Raw genomic sequence first — 23,364 nt, 5'->3', positions numbered from 1 at the left:
TGCCTACCAGTTGGCAGGTCTGGTCTTAAGTGGGCGTTGGGCTTCAGGACTACCTCCGGCTTTCTGACTTGTGTCCTGGTCTCTGCACTCCTGTCCCACTTCCTAGAAAGGCTATTCAGCTGTCCCCCCAGCCTCTCTTTCACTTGTGAGAGCCTCTCTCTGAGCTCTGGCACGGCACATGCTCAGTACTGTCTCCTCCTCTGGAGGCCCCTTCCCTCCATACTCACATCTGCATCAACCTGCCTTCTCTAACATCTCATCCTGTCGCCCACAGTGGGCGTCAGAAGGCTGAAAAGCTGAGTCCAGGGTGTTGTCTCAGCATCATCAGTCACTGGGCGTGGGGTAGGGAACACATCCTACTCTTCTAGCCTAGGGTAGGTAGGGCTCTGGCCAGTCAAGTTCCAAGCTGTTCTGAGTTTGGTCAACTGCCGTGGTGGACATCGTACTTCCTCCTCCCACATAACCTGGGTGGGCACTGGAGTCCTACCCTGTGCCTGCATATACAGCTTTGGCGTTCCTTTCCTAAATTCTAGGGGTGAGGGTCTGTGTTCTGCTGTCAGCACTAGCTTGAAAATGGCTGTAACCATTGTGCTGGAATCCAGGAGTTTCTTTCTCATCACGGAAGATACTTGTCTGTTCTGTGGCAGGGTCTTGAGACAATTTCATGCGTGTCGACCGTGCTGGCTGTGACTGGCATCCAGGGATATCAGGCAAGTGTTACAGCTTTGTTAATCTCACATTGAGAGTGAAACCTAGAGTCAGGTCCCTCACACAGACTAGAGAGTCAAGGCAAGCCACTATAGAGGTCCAAGGCCAAGGTCAAAACAGAAGCCCAGACAGGAGCCCCACCCTGCAACAGAGGTCTGACCCTGAGAGACAGCAAGGCTGGTCTACAACTGGGCCTGCCAGCCTGACTCACAATCTCCATTATGATGTCCTCTGCACTTGGCTGTGAGGTGGGCAAGGCTTATGCTAGATTGTCAATCAAAAGGATGGAGTTAGCCGGGCATGGGCGCATGCCTTTAATCCCAGCACTTGGGAGGCAGAGGCAGGCGGATTTCTGAGTTCGAGGCCACAAAAGGGCACACAAACCTGGCCGCTCACTGCAGGGTGCAGGGGACACAGGCACAGACCTGGTCACTCACTGCAGCTGCTCACTGCGGGGTGCAGGGGACACAGGCACAGACCTGGCCACTCACTGCAGCTGGGATACTCCTCTATAAGCCTGTTTGATCATGTCCAAGTTTCTGCAACTGAAATGTGTGAACGAAGAGCCTAGGCTCAAACTGAGAGCTCCAGCCACTCAACCTACTGCTCTGCCTACTGCCAACTGTGATGAGGGTCACCCATGGGGTCCCTGTCAGGGCTCTGGTGCCAGTGAAGTACATCAGAGTAAACACTAGCACCCACCTATATGTCATGACAGGCCTCCAGAAACTCCCAGCATGCTCTGACTTCCCCAGGTGCATACGTATGCACACAAACACTGTTTGTCCCCAGGCTAGTAGCAGATGCTGCAGCTGCAGCATAAGGCCACAGATGGCATAGCCTGAGCTACATGAGCCTCAAGGAGCTGGTAAGGCTAACCCCTAGAATCTGGGGCCACATCTATGCTTTCATTAGGAGCCACCAGCAAGGACCATTCAGGCTCAATAGAGCCACCTGAGGGGGAACATCCAGCCTTGCCCCACCTGTACGGTTTGGTCCCAACAATCTGAGGTCTAAGGAAACAGCCCCTCTCACTGGTCTGTGGCGCTCAAGACTACAGAAGCCTCAGGACCACCCAGTCTGGCAGGAATGAGCAGGTTTTCAGGGACACAGGTCTGGGAAATCTGCCGTGTCATCTGCCTAGCACTGGAGGAAGCAGAGCAAGAACATGCCTGCCATGCCTGCCATGCCTACCTGCCTGCCTGCCTGCCTGCCCCAGAACCCTAGTAAAGTCTCCAATCGTGTGTTAGCTTTAGAGCCAAGAGTGGCTCAGCTACATTTAAGGCTTATAGTAGGGAAACGGCCATGAGCTCCTCACAATCCAGAAAGAACAAGAAGGTTCCTAGCATACAGGCAGGCTATGTCTTTGGCTGGCCTGACCCCACTCCACTCCCCAAGTATAGAATGGAATGGAGCCAAGTTTTTAAAAAACTATACATCCATTTTCCCACACTTTTTGCCTCCACCCTAGGTGGCAAGTAGTTATCCCTGGGATTCCAGTAATGGAACAGTCACATCCCCAGACCAAGGGTAAAGATGTACCAAGGACTCCTAGCATTGCAGAAAACACAGCCATGGCAGAGGAAGCTACTAGGGTCAGAGGCCAACAGAGCCCCTAGTACAGAAATAGTGCACGTACCCTCGAGGCTATACTGCACAGAGCAGATGACTCTGCCATGTACACTGCAGTCCTGTGGCCAAGAAGCCACCTAGGCTAATAAAAATGGGAGGAGGAGGAAGAGGAGGAGGAGGAGGAGGAGGAGGCGGCGGCGGTGGCGGCGGAGAGTGGCTATAGGTTAAGTAGTGGCACTGCAGGCCACTGACCGCCCTTGGACTGTGACTGTATCCCCTGAGTCCTGGGTGTGTACTCAGGTCCATGAGGGCACCTGTCTCAGAGAGACCAGTATGTGCTGGGAGATGAGGCAGGGAGAACTGGCAAGACCTGAAGGCCACCCTGAGCTAATCCTCCAGAAGCCTAGGCTAGGGATGGAGAATGGAGTTAAAAGCATCTCCAGAGAACTAGGGTTCAATTCCCAGCACCCACATGCCCACTCACAATCATCTGTAACTCCATTCAGTTCCAGGGGATCCAACACCCTCTTCTGGCCTCCTCAGGCACCCACACGGAACACAGATATAGATGCAGACAAAACACCCATACACATAAAACAATTTTTTAAAGAAGTTTAGACATGGCCCCTAAGAGGTCGCGGATCCACTCTCAGTCTCTCCTGGAGGGACATCCAAATCCAGGCAGAAAGACCCTGACCACCCACAACAGGGCAGGCCTGATCGAGCCTCTCCACGGGGCAGGGGGCGGGGGGTGCAGGCAGCAGTGCCACTGTGTTGAGCTCTCACCTTGTTAAGCTCTTCAATCCTGCGGATCAGGTATGGGTTGCTGGAGGAGTTTTCAAAGTAGACATAGTCTGCGAACAGAGAAATCTACATAAACACACAGCACCAAGTCTCTTAAAGTCATTGCCACCATTTAAGACACCCCACCCCTGCCCCAAAGGGGCTGGAGAGACGGCTCAGTTCAATACCCAGCAACCATGTGGTGGCTCATAACTATGTGATCTGGTGCCCTTTTCTGGCATGCAGGTGTATATGCAGATAGATCACTCATACATTAAATAAAGAAATCTTAAAAAAAAAAAAAAAAAAAAAACACCAAAAGAATTGATTGGGAGCCTCAAGCAGAGCCTTGGCAGACCCTGTCCACTAGAGCAGTAGATGGACAGAGCCCAGAGAGGGGTGTGAGGGAGAGACAAGAGAGAGGGGCTGCCTGACAGGAGCCTGCAGCCCGCAAACATCCAATATCAACTGCCTGTAGGAGCACAAGCCTTACTGGGAAGTCTGTGGGGACCAACTGCAGCTTCCCTCATAAACTCCAACTACAAAGCTACCCCGAGGCCCCGCTCAAAGCTACTAGGCACCTTTCTAAGTGGCTGTTGCATGAACCGTGTGTCTGTCCTACACCACCACAGACCACTGCAGCCCAGGAGGACATGCCTGGCCTCTGCCAGACAGAAACAGCAACTACACAGAACACAAGCCATGGCTTCTAGGCAACCATACATACCAACAAGGCAGTCACCTCAGAATTACAAGATGTCTCCTCTAGGGACAGAGAGTTATAGGGCCTCAGAGCCTAGAGGAGCAAAATCCAAGGGGTGCCACCATGACCCTACAAGGTCCCCTGGAACTATCAGGTCAGTATAAACTTTAGCATTTTGGTGAAGCTATATGGCTTCAAAATTTCTCTCTAGCTCTACAGATAGACATGAACACTTTTGAAAGCTGGCAACTGTCTGGACAGTTCAGATCACCCTACTACCCAAGGCTCCGGGAGTCCCAGTGCAGAGAGCATGACAGATTATCATCCTGTCAGGCTGGAACTCCTTGGCAATGAACCCCTTCTTAACTGAGCTGACTAGAAGGTTCCTCCTGGACAGAGTCAGACACTGCAGCTCCTGGCTCCCACTCAGGTACTCTCGCAGGCACAGGCTTGTTACCATATTGCTTCCTGAGCCTGTGCCAATGACCAACAGGTCAACCACATCCTTACAACTCCAACAGCTAGTGCTCGAAAGGCTGAAGGGTCTCTAAGAAAAAGCAAGGCCCACAGAAGCAAAAGGCACAGGATTAGAGGAAACCTCTGGGCTTAGATGTGGGGCCCTCTTGGAACAAGCTGATAAATTTCATCAATCTGGATAAGTTCTTGTTTGTTTGTTTGTTTGTTTGTTTTTCGAGACAGGGTTTCTCTGTGTAACCCTGACTGTCCTGGAACTCACTCTGTAGACCAGGCTGGCCTCAAACTCAGAAATCTGCCTGCCTCTGCCTCCCGAGTGCTGGGATTAAAGGCGTGCATCACCACCGGCAATCTGGATAATTTCTTAATAAAACTAGTTTTTTTAAAAAGGCATGGTGGCGCACGCCTTCAATCTCAGCACTTGGGAGGCAAAGGCAGGCAGATTTCTGAGTTCCAGGACAGCCAGGCCTATACAGAGAAACCCTGTCTCAAAAAGCAAAAAAAAAAAAAAGGCATCAACAGTATAAAATTTCATGTTTACAAATCATAGCAAAATAACCCTAAATTATTCATACTTGCCAAAAACTGGAATAAAATCAAAGGCCTCCCAAGTAAAGAGCAGGCAAACAAGCAGGGCGCCCAGGCTGACCCTGAGCACTGAGTTAGCTCCTTTCAGGGCGAGCACACAGACGTCCGAGAGCAGGGAACAGGCAGTGGCGTGGGAAGGGGGTGGTACCACCCACAGGACACACTCAGTGGCAGCAGTGACCCAACTACGTGCCTCTTTCAAACCTCAGAGGTACCTGCCCAACAAGTGCTAAGTGCACATTACACTTTAGTATGAAGAAAACCAAGAACACAGAACATAAAAAACAAAGAAACTAAAAAGTGACTAAAACATTAATAAAAGAGAAAAGCTACAGAAAACCACCCGCCACGACAGGAGCGCTGTGAGGAGGGAGAGCATCACGGAGGCCATTGCTCCACCCGTGCCGGTCACTCGACAACTCTGCTGAACAAACCAACTGCCCAGAGCACAAACCCGCACTGGCCGCCACGGTACCTGCGCTCATGCACATACCCACACACAGACACATGATCAAAACAGGACTGACTAAGAGCCACCCATAAATATCTCTGCTGACCCACAAAGTACAATTTAGGCAGGCAGGTAAAGCCTGAACCGAGCAAAACACACAGGCACAACAAAACCTCCAAATGTTTTATTGAAATTAAAATTTTAAAAACTGTCCAGATGGATCAGTGAGAAAACAAGTGGTTTAGGGGGTGACAACAGCTCAGGGTTACTGCTCTGCTCGAACCCTCAATGAGATAGCAAGCATGGACTGTGTGTGCAGACACCGATCTGAGCAGAGCAGACGCAGTTGCTGCGGAGCCTGCTGTGTGCTTTTCCATGGACCTGTTGCCCGGGGGGTGTCCAGAGCGAGCGCTCTCCTTGCACACCAGGCTGTGCACGGTCCTGGGAGTGACTCCTTCCCAGACTCTGCCCATGACGAGTCATCCTTGGTACTAACACGGATCCAAGTCTAGGCTGAGGCTGCATGGTGTCGACCTGACTCCTGAAGGGACGGAGACTAGGAAGGTGGTCACTCACAGACATGTGACCACCCTCCAGTAACAGTCCTGGTTCCAAGGCCCACTTCCACGCGTGTCCCCAGTCATCAGTACCACGTGCTGGCCATGGCTAGTGCGGCGCACCCTTCTAGGCAAGAAGCAGGTAACTGGGTTTAACAGCACTGTAGTGTCCTGAGCATTTCTAGCAAAGGACCGGTCCTGGGGGCAGTCATAGCAAGGGCTTACCGTACAGACCAACCTCTCTGGGGCTGCTGAGGCCAACTCCTGGCTCAGACACGAGCTTCTGCCCGGGAGGAAACATTTCAGCTCAGACCTCCAACTTTATTTCTCCCCAGTAAGAGTGAACTTAACACAGTCTAAGCATTGCAAACATGTTGTGCGGCCTTGAGCGAGATTACATCACAATGAACTAACAGCAGCATTACCAAGCATGTAGCAAGAACCAAATCTAAGCCATTCATTGCTTTAATAATGGTGACTCTAAGTGGTTTGTCTTGTTTTGGGAATCTTCCATTCTGATCCAAAAGCACTGGGAGGTCACCATGTTGAGCTGTATTCGAGGACAATCACCATGTCTTTTTTTTTTTTTTTTGGTTTTTCGAGACAGGGTTTCTCTGTGTAGCCCTGGCTGTCCTGGAACTCACTCTGTAGACCAGGCTGCCCTCGAACTCAGAAATCCGCCTACCTCTGCCTCCAGTGCTGGGATTAAAGGCGTGTGCCACCACGTCCGGTCCCTGTCCACCTTCTTGCTTCTGACAATGTTCACAGAATCATGGCCAACCAAGGCCCTGTAGTCAGAAGCATGCTGTCTGTGGCACCAACTCAGTGAGGTGTGGCTGCCTTTCTGGGTCTTGATTTTTTTTTTTTTTCATTTGTCTAGTCCCCGCTCCCTTCAGCCCCATCACACATCTTAGTAGACTCCTCTCCTGTTCGCACCTCCCAACTTCTTCCAGCTTACAGACTATCTCAGAGGCTCACATCCTCTTCTGATGCCTCAAATCAATGGCTGAGCAGCACCGGCCAAGTGCACTGCTTCAACGTCCCTTCTGACATATCCTCATTTACTGAGGAGGCTCCTTTGGTATGAGAGTCTCCCTCTAAATTTTTTAATTGTTCTGACCATTCTGCTTCAAGTTGATGATACTGTAAAGCCAACATACACCGTACTCCTCCCACAGTGATGGAGTCCTGAGGTAATCAATGACTGGTGGCATTATTTGCCACTGCCTTAAAACCGCAACAAAGTCCCTAATTCACACTACAAGTATATTCACAGCACACACCTGGGCTCACAATAGTAAGGTCACTGTGTTCCTAGGACCTGCTGTGTCAAGCACACACAAAAGCAACAGCTACTGTGATACTGTTGACAAAGGAAATACATACTTGGTCTCCATCCTCACTTCCTGGCACATGGCTCCTAAAAGCCTTGGGACCTTCATAGAGATAAAGTGTTCTTTGCATGTGCAATTATAAGATATGGGGTGCCTCCACAGACTCATGCTCAGAGAGGCTTGGTCCCCAGCTTGGCAGTGTTGGGGGCAGGGCCTGTGTGCCTTTCCTGTTTTCTGCTTTTAATGCTCCAAGTCACTGTAAAATGCCCAGTTCTGTGACATCTTACATTTCTACTTAAATGCTTTGCTATGTCACAGGTCCAACAGCAACACAACTGACAGACTGAAACCTCAGAAATTGCCAGCCAAGATAAACTCTCTTCCTTGTAAACTGGTAGTCTCAAATTGTGAAAGCAGTGAAAAGTTGACTAACACAGGAGACCCATAGATGGTTATACCGGAGGCTCCCTGGTACCCAGCACATCACAGGACACCCGTGAGATGGTTCTCTCACACACACACACACACACACACACACACACACACACACGACATTGCCAAGCACAGAACTAACCACCCAAAGACCAGGCAGGATCAGGGGTTGGGCCTTCCAGCTCTTCATCTGTGTGCTTGTATCCTTTGTAATGGGGCAGCAAACAGGGCGAGTGTTTCCCCCTGCACAGCAAACAGGGCAGTGTTTACCCCTGCAAGCTGCTCCAGCAAATTAACTGAACCTGAAGAGTCATGGCAGCCTTGATCCAAAGCTCTCAGTCAGGAGCACAGGCTACAGCCATGGGTGCACAACTAGCCTGTGAAGTGTGGGCATCTGCTGGAACTGAGCCCCCCAGCTACAGGTCTGCGTGGTCTCCAGGCAGAGGGCATTAGAGCTCTATTTAATCACAGCATGCCCAGCCAGTGGTCCATGGAGACCTGGATGGCTGCTTTGTGTCAGCCCCACACCATGTTTGATGGCAAAGCCACAGTGGTCTGTTCTGTGCCCAGGGAGACAGGCTCCTTGGTGTGGCTTGGAAATAGCCACACTGGAGCTTCCGTGGCCATGTTCCAATAAAACTTTATTTATGGGTAAAGCAATTTGAATTTCATATAATCTCATGTCACAAAGTATTCTTGTGATTTTTTTTCCCCCTCAACCACATAAAAATGTAAACGCCATTCTTAGCTCGTGAGTCACACAAACCTAGGCAGTGCCGTTTGCCAATGCAGTTTGCCAGTCTCCAAGAGGCCCTGCCATCAGCCAGGGTCATCCAAATCTCACTAACTTGTTTGCTTTGTAGAAATCAACAAGCCAGGGCCAGCAACTAAGAATGCTCACAGTCAAACCCTACAACCTGACCTCATTTCCCCAGAAACCAGATGGCCGAAGGGAAAGAACAGGCTCCCCTAAGCTGTCCACATGTGTGCTTTGGCACGCATGCACCCCCCACAACACACACACACACACACATACACACACACACATACACACACACACATCCCTGTGTTTTACATAAATAATGTAAAATACTACACATTAAAAAAAATCAGCAACAGTCAGGACAGTCGTCGAACACATCTTTAATCCCAGCACGGGAGGCAGAGGCAGAGGCAGGCAAATCTCTGAGTCTGAGGTTAACCTGGTCTACACAGTGAGTGTCAGGATGGCAAGGGCCACACAGAGAAACCCTGTCTCGAAAAAACAAAACCAAACCAGCCAGCCAGCCAACCAACCAACCAACCAAGAGCAGGCTTGGTGACACGCCTATTCCAGTACTCCTAGGCAGAGGCAGGCAGGTCTCTGTGAGGTTGAGGCCCGGTCTACAGAGAATATAGGACAGCCAGGGCTACACATCAATAAATCAAACAAACAAAGCTCAACAAGGCAATGCTCCACTTTGACAGGGAAGCCAGGAACCAGGACAGAGGGCACTGTTCTGTAAAGAGCAAAGCTGGAGGGAGGACTTGCACCAGCAAGTCCCTCCCAACACTACAGTAAGCTCCAGGCCAAGACTTGCACTGACAAAAGCTGCCAGATGGCCGGGCGTGATGGCGCACGCCTTTAATCCCAGCACTCGGGAGGCAGAGGCAGGCGGATTTCTGAGTTCAAGGCCAGCCTGGTCTACAAAGTGAGTTCCAGGACAGCCAGGGCTACACAGAGAAACCCTGTCTCGAAAAAAACCAAAAAAAAAAAAAAAAAAAAAAAAAAGCTGCCAGATGATCACGAAACAACTGTACGGTCGTCCCACATCCTCACTGACTGCTGCCAAGGTGACCCAGTGGGGAGAACTGGACACAAGCATCAAAGTACAAAGGCCCTTAACCCTCACAAAGAAACTAACAAGATGGGCACCAAAGTCAGACGCAAACTTTTGAGGATTACGTAATAAAAAAGGATAAGGACTTTGTGATCTTGGGTTCTAAGAGACACGCACCAAGCACACAACCTCCGTCCTCTGAGAAGGGCCTGAGACGCAGAACATAAACCAACTCTTCTAAGGGGCTGGGATATGGTGGGACAGCACTTACCCAGTGTACGCAGACCCTTGGTTAGTCTTCCACATCACAAAATAATGAGGTATATAAATAACCACCTCACAGTCCATGACAGTAAGAACACCGGGGAGAGGCCGGGCAATGGATGGTTACGCCTTTAATCCCAGTGCTGGGAGGCAGAGGCAGGTGAGTCAATCTCTGAATCCAAAGCCAGCCTGGTCAAACAGGGAGTTCCAGGACAATCAGGGACACTCGAGTCTCTGTTTACACACACACACACACACACACACACACACACACACACACACCAAAAATCAAACAGCAGAACATGATGGCCACACCTTAATCCCACACAGGGGAGGCAACCTGCACTAAATAACAAGACCCAGTCTCAAAGAACCAACCAAACACAACACACAGCAGGGAAAGAACAGCATACAGATGGCAGTAAGAACTCATGAGAAGCCGGACACCATTCACCAGGGAGCTCCAATTAAAACAGTAAGGACATCCTGCACACCCGCCACACCACTGCAAGGCACACGAGTGTGGGTTCTGGTGCCTCTGCGGGGTGGGGAGCGGGAAACAAGGGCTGTTAGCCAGACCAGCTGCCCTTGAACTCCTGAGCCCACTGTATAATCATACATTTTTATTCGGGAGAAATGAGAACCCATGTCTGTTGTTTTTCACCTTGAAGTCAACGGACTGGGGATTCACAGTGGCACGCCCAGAGAGGAGCACTCCTCAGAAGAGAAAGCCAATCCAGACTGGTAAAGTAGCCATCTTAAAGGCTGGTCCCATCTATGAGACAGACACTCTGGAGTACAGAGTACAGGAGTAGTTAAGAGAAGGGAGACTTCCCAGCAAAGAAGACTCAGAAATGTGTAGGATTATGGGAATGTTCTAAATATCTGTAGTGACATTTGTCAAAAAGCACAGACCTAACTGGGTACGATGCACACCTGCAGTCCTAGCACTTAGGAGGCTGAGGCAAGAGGATCGTATAAACTCAGGGGTTCAGGGGCAGTTGGCCTGGCTGGTGGGTGGGCACCAGAGCCCACACCCCCTACTGTTACCACAGATACTGACCAAACATGGACTCTGTACTCCCAGTCAAAAGCCAAGGTCCCCATGGGTCCTTAGACCCCTCCCCATCCCTTCCCACACAGAGGGTAGCAACATCTGCAACAGCATCAACCCTGCAGGGTCCATTCCCAGAGCCTCATCTGTCTTGTTCTTAGCTAGGCCCAGCAGCTTGTGGCTGGGCTGGTTTCCATTTCCAGTTTACAGATAGACTGCCCAGAGGTGGATCCTGCGGGAGCCACAAGCATGCTAAGGCCTCAGGTCTCCCATGTACTCCTCTTGCCTGAGGACCTAGGCACCCTGTAAGCTGAAGCTTCCACCTCTAGGGGCACTAGACTTCACCCTGGCCATCGTGCTGTCACCCAGCCAGCACCTGAGTCTCCTAGCTCAGCCTGGCCTCCACTCTACTTCAGAAGGCCTCTGATAACATAGTCATGACCTTGGAGGGCAGCCAGTACAGGGAAGGACCATCTCACTGGCCCCGCAAAATCTAAGATGGGGAAGAGGCCAAGGCCCTACCTGCAAGAGCAAATGACCAATAACCCCCAGCAGGGGCACCCAGTGTGCACAAGAAGCCAAACGGCCCGGGAAGGCCGCACGCAGCCCCAGATGAGCCAACAGATTGTTTTGGATTCTGCTGACCTACCAGTGAAAAACGGCCTTGTGGTTCATTTTCTAAGTGGGTGCGGGGTACACTGAGAACTCACCTACCATAGTTGTACCCCACACCTTGCCTCTGACCCTGGATCTTCAGCATAGTACACGCTACTCCTGCACACAGCAGACTTGCCTGTGAAACTCCTCAACTGCAGCAGCACCCTGCAGTTGTGGACCCTAAATATGAACCTGAGAGTCTCCCTAGATCTCAGGAGTAGACCCTGACTCCCAAGTCCTGAAGGCCCCTCGGGGGTGAAGTGGAATAGCCGGGGGTGGAGCACACACAAAGACTTTAGGCCACCAGGGCCCTGTGGGCACAGCAGGGGCTGAGGGCAGGACACTGGGTAACAGGCTCCCTAAGTGGCTGTAAGTAGATCAGATCTGCTCAGGACCACATCTGACATTATCTTATATGCTAATGTCCAGAGCCAGAGCCTTTCCCAGGTCCCCTCCCATAAAAGCAATCCCAGCAGTCCTCCTCCACACGCCCGCTGATATGAGATCCACAAAGACTTTGCCTAGTGCCGTTAAGGGAGCCTCACTGCATCACTCTCTGTGGGCACCCTGGGGAACTCTTTATATAAAGGCCCAGGGAGACAGCTCTAGGCTAAGAAGCCAGGAAAGATGCTTTCTGTGACCTTAAATGTCCTGAGAACACAGGTATGAAGCAGAGTGCATGCTGGGACAGGACAAGGATGAGGAGCGACTGGCCCCAGTCAGGCAGGACCACGCTTGATGTCTGGCCAGGAGTACCCAGGTGTTCAGTAGTGCCACCCTGGGACAGAGGGGCCTATGCCTGTCCCAGGAACTCACCCTAGCATCCCTTATGCCACGTCCAAGTGAAATCCTGCTTCACAGGGCACCAGGACCCTGCTCAGGGACAGTTGTGGAGGTCCCTGCAGGTCGGTGCTAGTACAGAGGGAAGCATCGTGTTCTGGGATTTAGCCACGAGAGCTGCTTCTCTGGACCATTTATTTCTGTTTTAGTTGTTGCTAATACGGGAGTTTAATGCTAAAATGTTCCTTCTCAAAATAATTCAGAAAGCCAATAGCAGACACGCAGCCCACCTCTGGCCCCACAAGGGGGCAGGCTAGCCACGCTCAGTAGGCTAAACAGGATGGGGAGGCCTCTGCCCCGCAGCCTTCCAGCACAGATGATGGCTCAATGGCTTCAGAGGCTGAGAGGTCCCATGCTGATGCTCCACAGATAGGCTACAGCCTTGGGCCTGGCCTACTCCTACAACTGCTAAAGATGCAGGCTTAAGGTCAAAACTTGTGGGCTTTTCATTACAAGTGCTGTGGCAAAGGACTGGGCAGAGCCCAGAAGCCTCCACAGGGCTCCTCAAATTGGCACAGACACTAGCACATTGCACACGGTATAGGCTCACAATATAGTATTCCCTCGCAACTCTAGAATTTAACTATGGGAATATTTTTGTCCAAAAGTTTCAATTGGCCAGGCCATGGTGGCACATGCCTTTAATACCAGCACTCCAACCACCCTTCCTGTTTAGCATGGCTCCGAATGACTTGGCCCCTGCTTCCTGACTCTAGGCAAGTATATCCCTGAGTTCTGGGCCAGCCTGGTCTACAGAGTGAGCGCCAGGACAGTTAGAGCTACACAGAGAAATCCTGTCTCAAAACACCAAAATAAGGACTGGAGAGATGGCTTAGTGGTTAAGAGCACTGACTGCCCTTCCAGAGGTCCTGAGTTCAATTCCCAGCAACCACATGGTGGCTCTCACAACCATCTGTAATGGGATCGGATGCCCTCTTCTGGTGTGTCTGAAGATAGCTACACTGTACTCATATACATAAAACATATAACTCTTTAAAAAAAAAAAAGAAAAAAATTTTAAAAACCTACTGAAGCAGAAAACAAAAGTGTCTAATACCAGGATTAAATACAAATGATGATATAAATGAAAACCCAAGGTAGGAAACCAAGAGGCTGGCTCTGGGCATAGGAAACACCACACAAGTCAGGGCAGGGACAGCTGTGATGTGGCTGCGGCCTGCAGGTTGTTGCTTCCTGTAACGTTCCACAAGCACAAAGCCACTCAAAAGAATACGGGTTAAACTTCTCGCAATGAGAGGAAAAATATACTGCACAGGGAATGGCCATAGCCCTTCAATTAAAGACAAAAAGCTCCCACGTAGCCAGGTGGTGGTGGCGCACGCCTTTAATCCCAGCACTTGGGAGGCAGAGGCAGGTGGATTTCTGAGTTCGAGGCCAGCCTGGTCTACAAAGTGAGTTCCAGGACAGCCAGGGATACACAGAGAAACCCTGTCTCAAAAAAAAAAAAAAAAGCTCCCACTTAGAACCAGCTGTGACGTGGGGAGACTCAAAGCAATTTCTGTTCCTCTGTTCAAAAATGCCACCTAATTTTACAACAGATACACAGGTAAGAAACACAGGTGCCTGCCCTAGGATGTCCTCAGTTTTAATCCAAGCTCTCAGTAGGGGCAGCCTCTCAAACCCTCACCCAACCACCCGCCCTGCTCTCAGGCGCTGGTAGGAGCCTGGGAAGCCCACCTCTTAGAAGCGGTCCATATTTCCACCCTGGCTGACCTCTTGGCCCAAGTGTTCTGGGGCTCCTGCAACCTCCTCTCCCATACTTTCACCAGCCTAGCCCACCCTAACAAGTCTTCCAGACAAGCTTGCCAGAGAGTACAGGATGCCCAAACATTGTGTTGCAAATCCCAACTTTTGTGTCCGCATGCCTTCACAGTTGGGACACTAGGGCAAGGCAGTTTTCCTGAGACTTAAACCTGACTGGGCCAAGAAGTGGGTGGGGTGGGGGCAGAGATACCCCACCCTAGGTCTCCACCAGCCACTAACTCAGAACACATTTCCCAGGGGGCCAAAGCCCAGACAACAGACTGAACCAAGGTCTGCTCCAGGAGCCACAGCCTCAGTGTGTCCTCTCTCATGTGGGGGCCTGAGAATCTGGTAAGCAGTGACTGGGGCAGGAAGCCAACAGCCACCACCCAGAGCACCATTGCAAGGCCCTACTGGGGCTCCCAGGATGGCACTAGAGCTCCCTATTCAAAAAGTCCTTTAGGGGCTGACCTGCCATGGATACCCTCTGGGGACCACTACCCTGCAAAGCACTGCGGGCAATACAGGTGGTACCCCAGACCACGCTTGGCAGCCAACATATACATAGGAACACAGACATATCCCTCCCTACTCCTTAGTCATACATACTTGCTTGACACACAGGCTCAGGGTCCAGCCACCTACCCTCATGGGGCCTCAGACACGCCAGGACACCAGCTATGCCCTGGAGGAGCAGCCATAGGACACAGGATGAAAACAGGGATGGATCCCTAGCCATGCCATGGGGAAACAGGTACAGATGAGCCAGTCTAGGACCTCCTCACCAGCCTGCTAGGGCCTTGGCTACAGCCCTCCGCCAGGCAGGCAGCTGTGGGACTCTTGGAAATGGGCTGAGACCTCAGTGCCCTGCAGACCACCTTCCGCGATCTCACCGCCTCCCACTGCCTGAGTCAGATGCAGGAGCCCAGACCTTCACTCTTTTGCTATTTATTCATTTCTTCAGCATATGACATGCCATCATGGGCCAGAAACCATGAGAACCAAGGGGGGTGGGGGGTGGAGGTGGGATGGCCCAGGGGTCAGGGTCATACAGGAGTGGTGATGGGTGTTTCAGGGTGGTCTTCCACTCCAGCACACTCTCAGCAGAGCCCAGTTTTGCTAGTGGGGGAGAGATTCATTCACATTTACCAGGAGGAGGGTCTCCAAGTCCAGAGAGAGGGCAGGGCCAGGGACCAGGATAATGGGAGCCTTTCATGGGCAAAGGAGAACCTCTGAAATGAGGGAACTAGAGGTAGAACCGGAGGAAGCGGCAGCCATGTCAGCAGGAACCATGGTGAACAGGAAGGGGGATCCTTGCAAAAATGGTTCACTGGGCAGAGTAAGGGGCAGCACCTGGAAGGGGGCCCCCTGGGGAGCCAGGAGCTAGCCTCTGCCCTGGAAAGCAGGTCAGTAAGCCTATAGCATCCAGTGACCTGGCCCACTCCCTCTGGGGCTGGCAAGGCTGAATCCTCACGGACCAGCCCCTCCTCATATGACCCCAGGCTGTGCCCTGTGGCAGGACCTGGCAGAGAGCAAACGTGTGATATCAGGGATTCCCTGAGAGGACCTTGCTGTGGGAGGACGAGCCATCCACATGGAGATAGCTGCACCCCTGTGCCCCAAGCCACAGAACTGAGCTGGCTGGGTCCCACTGGTGTGAGATGGAAGGAAATGACCTAGGCACTCAGGGGTCCGGGTCTTCTGTAGGAGTGGTGATGGGTGTTTCGGGGTGGTCTTCCACTCAAGCACACTCTCACAGCAAAGCCCAAGTTTGCTAGTGGGGGACAGCAGCAGACTCATCCACATTTAGGCTGTGACCAGGAGGGTCTCCAAGTCCAGAGAGAGAGCAGAAGAAGGCTATGGGATAACTATAAGGGTCAGCATGGCCTGGATGTGTGCAAGGCCATTCGGGAGTATATCCTGGTCACACACACACACACACACACACACACACACACACACACACACACACACACACTGGGCAAAGGGCTTCTTCCCAGGGCCCAACAACAGGGGGACCAGCCCGGGCAGACAGGCTCTCATGGCCCCAGGTCAGTAGGGACCTCTGGCCTTCCAAAGGCCAGGAAAGTGCCTCCTTGCTAGGCAGGGGTGAGCAGTAAGGCAGAGAAAAGTTTGGGGTGATTCAGACCTGCACTCGGGATGTAGGCCCCCTGCTGTAGCCAACCCTCCCCTCCAGGAATCCCTGCTAAGGAAAGCCCTCGGCCGGGACGGGCTTGTGGCCCCTGCAACAGGACTCACGGTGCCTGCACACCTAGCGGGCCCTGCACGGCCCCCTGAGGAGACCGCTTGCCCCCCAGACCCCCAAACTCCTGCTCGCGGGACCGCAGCCAGAGCTCCAGAGGCACGTGCTCCTGCTCAGGGGCTCCGGCCCGGACCCAGGCCCAGGCCTCCCGCCGCCGGGCCCGCCGGCCACGGGATGCCCTGGCCACCCTGGCCACTCGCCGCTACTCCGCCTGCGTCCCGCGGGCCACCCCCGGCCCCCAACAGGTGGGCATAGCCCCCTCCCAGCGCCGCTCGGCGCCCCGCGCGCGCGCGCCCCGGCACCGGCGGCCCAGGGGCCATTTTGGGCCGGGACGAGCACCGGAGACCAGAACCGAGCCTCGCGGGCGGGGCGCGAGCGCGACGGGGGCGGGACGGGGGGGAGGGGCGCGGGCCGCGCGCGAGGGCGGCGTGGGGGAGGCGCGGAGGCCGCGGCGGGGCCGGGAGGCGCGGGCGGCGGGCCCGCGGTGCATAAAGGCCGTGGCGGGGCCTTACCTCCGACCCTGTACATGTTGGCGGCCATGTCCGGGCCGGCGGCGGGGCCGCGGGGCGCGGGGCGCGGGCGCGGGCGGCGGGCCGGGCGCGGGCCGGGGCGGGGGCGGGCGCGGGGGCGCCGGCGGGCGGTTTAAAGGGACCGCGCTGCTCCGCCGCCGCCGCCGCCGCCGCCTCCGAGGCCGCCGAGGCCGCGCAGGGACGGGAGGGCCGCGGCGCGGGCGGGAGAGGAAGAGGAGGAGCGGCCGCGGGCGGCGGGGAGGGGCCTCGGGCGCCGCCGCCCACCGCGCGGGCCGTTACCCGACCCCGCGCCGCGCCGGCCCGCGTGCCCCTGGCCGAGTGGCCCTTCTGAGCCCTTAGCTCGCATGGTCCTCGGCATCCCCGAATCGCCCTCCCACGACCCCTCCTGCCTGGCTCTCAGCATCCCCGGGTGGCCATCGGGAGCTCCACGCTTTCGTGGCCCTGGCATCCCGAGTGGCCCTTCTGCATCCTCTCCAAAGTGGTCCTCGGCATCCCCGGGTCAGCTACTCATCCCGGGAGGTCCTTCGAAGCCTCTGCTGGAGTGGCCCTTGGCATCCCCAGGTGGTCCTCATCGGCAGGCCCACACCCTGCGTCCCTGGGACGCACTCCTGCAACCCGCCCAGAGTGGCTGGCCCTCCACATCATTGATGGCCCTCCTGCGACCCCTCCGGAATGATACTTGGCATCCTCCAGTGGCATTCTCCAGGCCCACGCCCGCCTGGACCTCGGCACCCACTGGGTGGCCCTTCTTTAACCCTCAGTGTTCCTCGACATCCCTGGATGGCCCTCTTACATGGTCTTTCAGCTTACCTGGGCGGCTCTCCACGACCCCTCCCAAATGACTCTTGGCATCCTCCAGTGGCACTCTCCAGGCCCATTCCCTCCTGGCCCTCAGCACCCATGGGTGACCCTTCCCCCCACCCCACCCCCCCGAGCTCCATGCTCACCTAGTCTTCAGCAACCCCAGGTCACCTCCAGAGACCTTCTCACATACCTAGGGCCCTAGGTGGGCCCTCCTAGGACTGGCTCCTTGGGAGTTTCTCACAAAGTCGCCTTGGGTCCTTCTGTGTGAGCCCTTTCCTGCACCCCTGTGTAGGGATCCTTTCCAATTCTTGTAGGGGTCCTCAGTGTGTCCCCCATTGTCCAGCCTCCTCAGTCACCCATGAACATCATGACTATCCTGGAACGAGGCATGTGCCTGAAGTGCCAGGCCTGCCTCCGTGTACCTCCCTGCTCGCTTGGAGTCCCTCCCACAAGCCCAAGCTGAAGCCAAGACCACATAAGCCATGGGGGCTTGCAGTGCTGAGGAAGGTGCCTCTTTGTGGCATCTGTGACTAAGGGCCTGCCTTTGTGCTTATCTAAGGTCTGTGAAGAGTGGAGTTCTTAGACATTACCCCAAGGCCAGAGGACAAAAGGTAGTGTCCCTGAAGGGACTCCTGTCCCTGCCACAGTTGGGGCAGCGAAAAGGAGCTGACTGGGAGCTCTGGTTGAGTCTGAGCACTGCGGGTTACTTTGACGGTGGAAGTCTATGGCCGCCAAGTCAGTGTCCTCTTTGAGGTGCCCTCTGTGGAACAGGACATGGAGTGGAGTAAATGGCGCTCAGGAAAGCATTGCGGGCCACAGTGAGTGTTAGGCGTGGTGTGTGTGTGTGTGTGTGTGTGTGAGGGGGGTGCTCAGGGCTAATGCACTGTACATAACTAGGTAAGAAATCTGCATGATGCTTGGACCCATGGAAGGGTCTCAAGGCCTAGGCCACCTCCCTGAGCAATGAGAAGAAACATCACTGTGCTCTACATAGTGAATTCCAGGACACCCAGAGCTACATAGACCCAGTCTCAAAACAAAAAGCTAACCAAATAGCATCTAAGCAGTGGTCAGGGCAGAGGACATAGACTTGGCATACTCTGTAGCGCCTCACTTAGCCCTCCAGCCCCAGTTGCAGGCCTCGGTCCTCCTCTTCCTTGGGGAAAGATGGCAAGCAAAGCACAGGTGGTCACGGCTGACTCTAAAGGGGGCTTCTGAATTCCAAGCAAGCCAATGCTCTCCAGAACTGAACACGCTCCCTCAGAATAGAGTGCCGTGTGCCTCAGAAGGCAGCTCAACTCACTGCCTCCCGCTGTACAGGCCAGAGAAGGTAGACTGCCCAGCCCAGCTCAGGCCTTGTCCAGGAACACGGGGCATTCAAGATCTCAGAGCCAAAGGGAAGAAGAGAAATGAATGCACTCAGTGGCAGAGCCGCCCGGCAGGAGAGCTGCCTGTGCAGCAAAGAATGCTGGCGTAGGAAGTGGCACGGTGACCACACAGAGTAACTCGATAGGAATACCTCTCACGAGGGAGGCGCAGGGCAGGTAGAATCCAGCAGAGAAGAAAACACAATAGAAGACTCCATCGCAGGACTGCTTTGCCTTCCAGATTGGAGCCACGTGGGGACAGGGAGAGCTCAGACGCTCAGTGACAAAGCAAACCGAGAGGAAGACCGGGCCCCAGGGAACACCTTATGGGTCACAGCACACCTCAGAGGCAAATTGTTGAACTAAGAAGGGGAGAAAGGCTTCGTGTCATTTCAGGAAGACACAACTGTCAATGAAATCTATTCAACTTATTTTCTGAGTACCTCTGTCTCAAGGCAATGTGACGATAAAGAACAGACAATAACGGGAAAGCACTGCTATCTCATGGGAGGCCAGGGAAAGCAGGTATAGGAGGGTCCCAGGCAGGTGGGCCGAAGTCCGGAGATGGGTGCCTTGGGTCGTATCTTGTCTCAGGTCTCTCTGGTGTTGTGGGATTTGGGTCTTGCCTCTGGGTGATCTGTTGAAGACATGCCTATGGCTGCCATGCTGTGAAGGACAGGAGAGCCCCAACCTACCGGTCCTAGGGGCAGGAAATCAAAAGCATTGAGAGTTAAGCTGCAGGAAGATCTTCCTGGAGCCTGCGTGAGAGGAGAGGTCCGTGCCATGCTGCAGCACAGCAGCGTGAGTAACACGAGTCATCTGAGGCTGTCCTACTTGTGGTTGCACTTCAAGGACTACTGAGACCCCTCTTCAGAAAAAATACTGCAGGCAAGGATCAAAAAGCAAAGCAAAGCACTGGATTGGGGGCCACTTCCCTTAAATCTCAGCACTGGGAGGGAAGCAGGGGTGGGCAGGCAGATCTCTGTGAGTTCGAGGTCAGGCTGGTTGACATAGTGAGTTCTGAGCCAGACAGCAAGAGATACAGAGACTGTCTCTTAATCCCTTCCTTCCCCCCCACCCCACCCCCCAAAAAATTCCTCCATTCATGGTCTCAGCTGGGCTGTGGAGTGGAGCTGGCCTCAGCCTACCAGACAGACTGTGTTTTCTGGGGATGGAGAACTGGAGGAGTCAGATCAGAGATCATGACTGAGTACCAGATTTCAGAATTTTACAGTTTGATTTTGGTTTTGATTTTGTCTGACTATACCTGTGTCCTGGTTCTTCCCTGGAATAAAGTATTTAGCTTATTGTATTACAGCAGCTCACAACAAAGAAACATTGGATTTTTTTTTATTCTTTTTTTTTGAAACATTGGATTTTTAAAGAGAACTTTGACTTTAAAGTGTTGAAATTTTAAAAGATTGTGTGATTTGTCTCAGGGTTTTACTACTGTGAGCAGACACCATGACCAAGGCAACTCTTATAAGGACAACATTTCATTGGGGCTGGCTTACAGGTTCAGAGGTTCCGTCCAGTATCATCAAGGTTGGAGCATGGCAGCATCCAGGCAGGCATGGTGCAGGAGCTGAGAGTTCTACATCTTCATCTGAAGGCTGCTAGCAGAATACTGACTTCCAGGCAGCTAGGATAAGAGTTCTTATAGCCCACACCTACAGTAACACACCTATCCAACGGGGCCACACCTTCTAATAGTGCCACTCCCTGGGCCGAGCATATGCAAACCATCCCAGGACTTTTAAAGATATATGGTGCATCAACGTGAACTTGAGAACACACAAGGAAGATTGTTTTGTGTTGTGTTTGTGAGTCAACTTGATTGTGGTCAATTGTGGGGTTTTCTGGGTTTTTGTTTTTCAACTTTAAACCAGAGTCATCTGGGAAGAACCTTCACAGAGGAATTGCTCCATCAGATTGGACAGTGGTTATGTCAATAATGATTGATGTAGGAGGGGCCATCCCATTGTGGATAGGGCTACCCTTGGGAAGTGATTCTCACTTGTGTAAGAAAGCAGACCAGGAAGCCCGGCATGGTGGCGCACACCTTTAATCCCAGCACTTGGGAGGCAGAGGCAGGCGGATTTCTGAGTTCGAGGCCAGCCTGGTCTACAAACTGAGTTCTAGGAGAGCCAGGGCTACACAGAGAAACCCTGTCTTGAAAAACCAAAAAAAAAAAACAAAAAACAAACAAAACAAAACAAAACCCAAACGAACAAAAAAAGCAGACGGAGCAAGCAATGAAACACAAACTAGTCAACAACACCCTCCTGCCTCCAGGTTCCAGCTGAGTTCCTACCCTGGCTTTCCTTGATAATTACCCTGGCTTTCCTTGATAATAGATTATAAACTAAAATAACCCTTCTCCCCTCCCCCGTCCAGCAGCAGCACTTGAAACTTAGAAAAACAGTTCCTAAGAAAATATAACCCACAGATTTTAACCCAGACAGATTTTCTTACATATATAAATCCCTTAAGAAAACATTTTCATTTATACAAGAGCAGGAGAAAGTTCTTTAAAAAAAAAAAAAAACAAAAAAAACAAAACTCCAGTGGCCAGGGACTGGAGAGATGACTCAGCAGTTAAGAGCACGGGCTGCTTTTGCAGAGGACCCAAGTTCAGTTCCCAGCGACCACATGGCAGCGCACAACTTCCGGTAACTCAGTTCCAGCTGAGTCATGGCACCAGGCATGAACGTGGTGTGCATACCTGTGCATGCAGACAAAATAGCCCTACACATGGTAAAAATAAATCTCAAAACAACACAACACAACAACACCTCAAGTGGCTAAAAGTTGTTAGAGGAATGATCAAGAGGCCTCAAGCCTACACAGAGAACTAAAAGAGACCTGAGAGCTGGAAAACTAGTCCTCCCCAGGGAAGAGCACACAACGGTTATCCAATGCCAAGTGGTTAGTTCTGAAAACATAATACAAGTAGCTTATATTTAGAAATATAGATGTGTCTATGCATATATCAGTGCAAAAAGAGTCGCTGAATCTGGAAGAAAGCAAGGTGGGATGCATGGAAGGGTTAGAGGGAGAGACGGGGCAGGAGGAAATCATGCAATTATAATATCAAAGAGGAAAAAACCTTAACTGGCCAGGTGTAGTGACACATAGCTGTAATCACAGCACTTAAGGCCAGCCTGGGTTACATGAAACACCATGTAAAACAAACAAAACTAAAAACTCAGGGGCCTGGAGAGATGACTCGGCACTTGCTGCCCTTGCAGGAGACCGTGGCTCAGTTCCCAGCACCAATGTGGCTGTCTGCAACTGTAACTCCAGGCTCCAGGAGCCTGCTATTCCCTTCCGGCCTCCTTGGGCACTTGAGTTCATGATGCACATACATACAGGCTAAACATGTGTACACACAATATAAAAGAATCAAGACTTAGAAGGCTGCTTAATTTCAGCTAATAAATATAAAGCAAAGCATGCAAATGACCCGAGTCCTGGAGATGAGCTGATCAGAGGAGGTCAGAACAGGAGCTGGAGAGCAGGAAGGGAAGGGAAACTTAATAAAGTCTGGCTTACATGAACTGGCTGAGGAAGGCCCAGGGCAGACAGGGAAGGCCCATGGCACTCAATACTGGACCAAACACCAGTGCCGTCTACATTGAAAAACAAATGGTATGTATCCCTTGTACACTTAGTTTCTAAAAATAATCTTACAATTTGAGACGTGGTCTCACTGTGTAGCCCAGGCTAGCCTCAAATTTGCATCAGTCCTTCTGCTGCTGCCTTCTGTGTGCTGAGACCATAGGCATGCCCCACCACACCTGGAATTTTAGTATCTTTTCATTGCTTTTTCCAGCTTAAATATTTTTACTTTTTAAAGAGATTTATGTTTATGAGTCATAATTGCTGTCTTCAGACACACCAGAAGAGGGCGTCAGATCCCATTACAGATGGTTGTGAGCCACCATGTGGTTGCTGGGAATTGAACTCAGGACCTCTAGAAGAACAATTGGTGCTCTTAACCGCTGAGCCATCTCTCTAGCCCTTAAACATTACTTTTTTCTCTTTAGCATAAATGTCTTTAAGTGTGTAAGCAGAAACTCTGTACTTCAAACTTCCCATTGCTGCACCATCTCATACGTCCCAGAAATAGCTGGAATGACCTCCACCTCATGTCAGGAGCGATGAACTGTGTTTTGTTTCGTTTTTTTTTTTTTTTTTTTTTTTAAAGATTTATTTATTATATGTAAGTAACTGTAGCTGTCTTCAGACACTCCAGAAGAGGGCGCCAGATCTCGTTACGGATGGTTGTGAGCCACCATGTGGTTGCTGGGATTAGAACTCTGGACCTTCGGAAGAGCAGTCGGGTGCTCTTACCCACTGAGCCATCTCACCAGCCCCTTGTTTCGTTTTTTAAATC

General features: G+C 52.2%; 1 protein-coding gene across 10 annotated transcripts in view; it reads right to left on the bottom strand.

The window, feature by feature from the left end:
- Positions 1-16,870, bottom strand: part of Mta1 (metastasis associated 1) — a 38,232-nt gene extending 21,362 nt beyond the window's left edge. For 9 of the 10 annotated variants that reach the window (XM_029484472.2, XM_029484473.2, XM_029484474.2 and 6 more), the window contains exons 1-2: positions 16,777-16,869; positions 3,067-3,134 (exon numbers count right to left, since the gene is read on the bottom strand). In XM_029484472.2, coding sequence (XP_029340332.1) covers positions 3,067-3,134; positions 16,777-16,804 — 96 coding nt within the window. In that variant the 5' untranslated portion in view covers positions 16,805-16,869. Of the gene's footprint in view, positions 1-3,066; positions 3,135-16,776 lie in introns of all 10 variants that reach the window. The other variant, XR_015045293.1, reaches the window with a different exon arrangement.
- Between the last annotated feature and the right edge of the window lie 6,494 nt (positions 16,871-23,364).

The sequence above is a fragment of the Mus caroli genome, unplaced genomic scaffold (assembly GCF_978045245.1).
Source record: "Mus caroli unplaced genomic scaffold, Mus_caroli_1 scaffold_14, whole genome shotgun sequence".
In the NCBI taxonomy this organism is placed as follows: Eukaryota; Metazoa; Chordata; class Mammalia; order Rodentia; family Muridae; genus Mus; species Mus caroli.
This window is presented reverse-complemented; position numbering and strand designations above follow the sequence as displayed.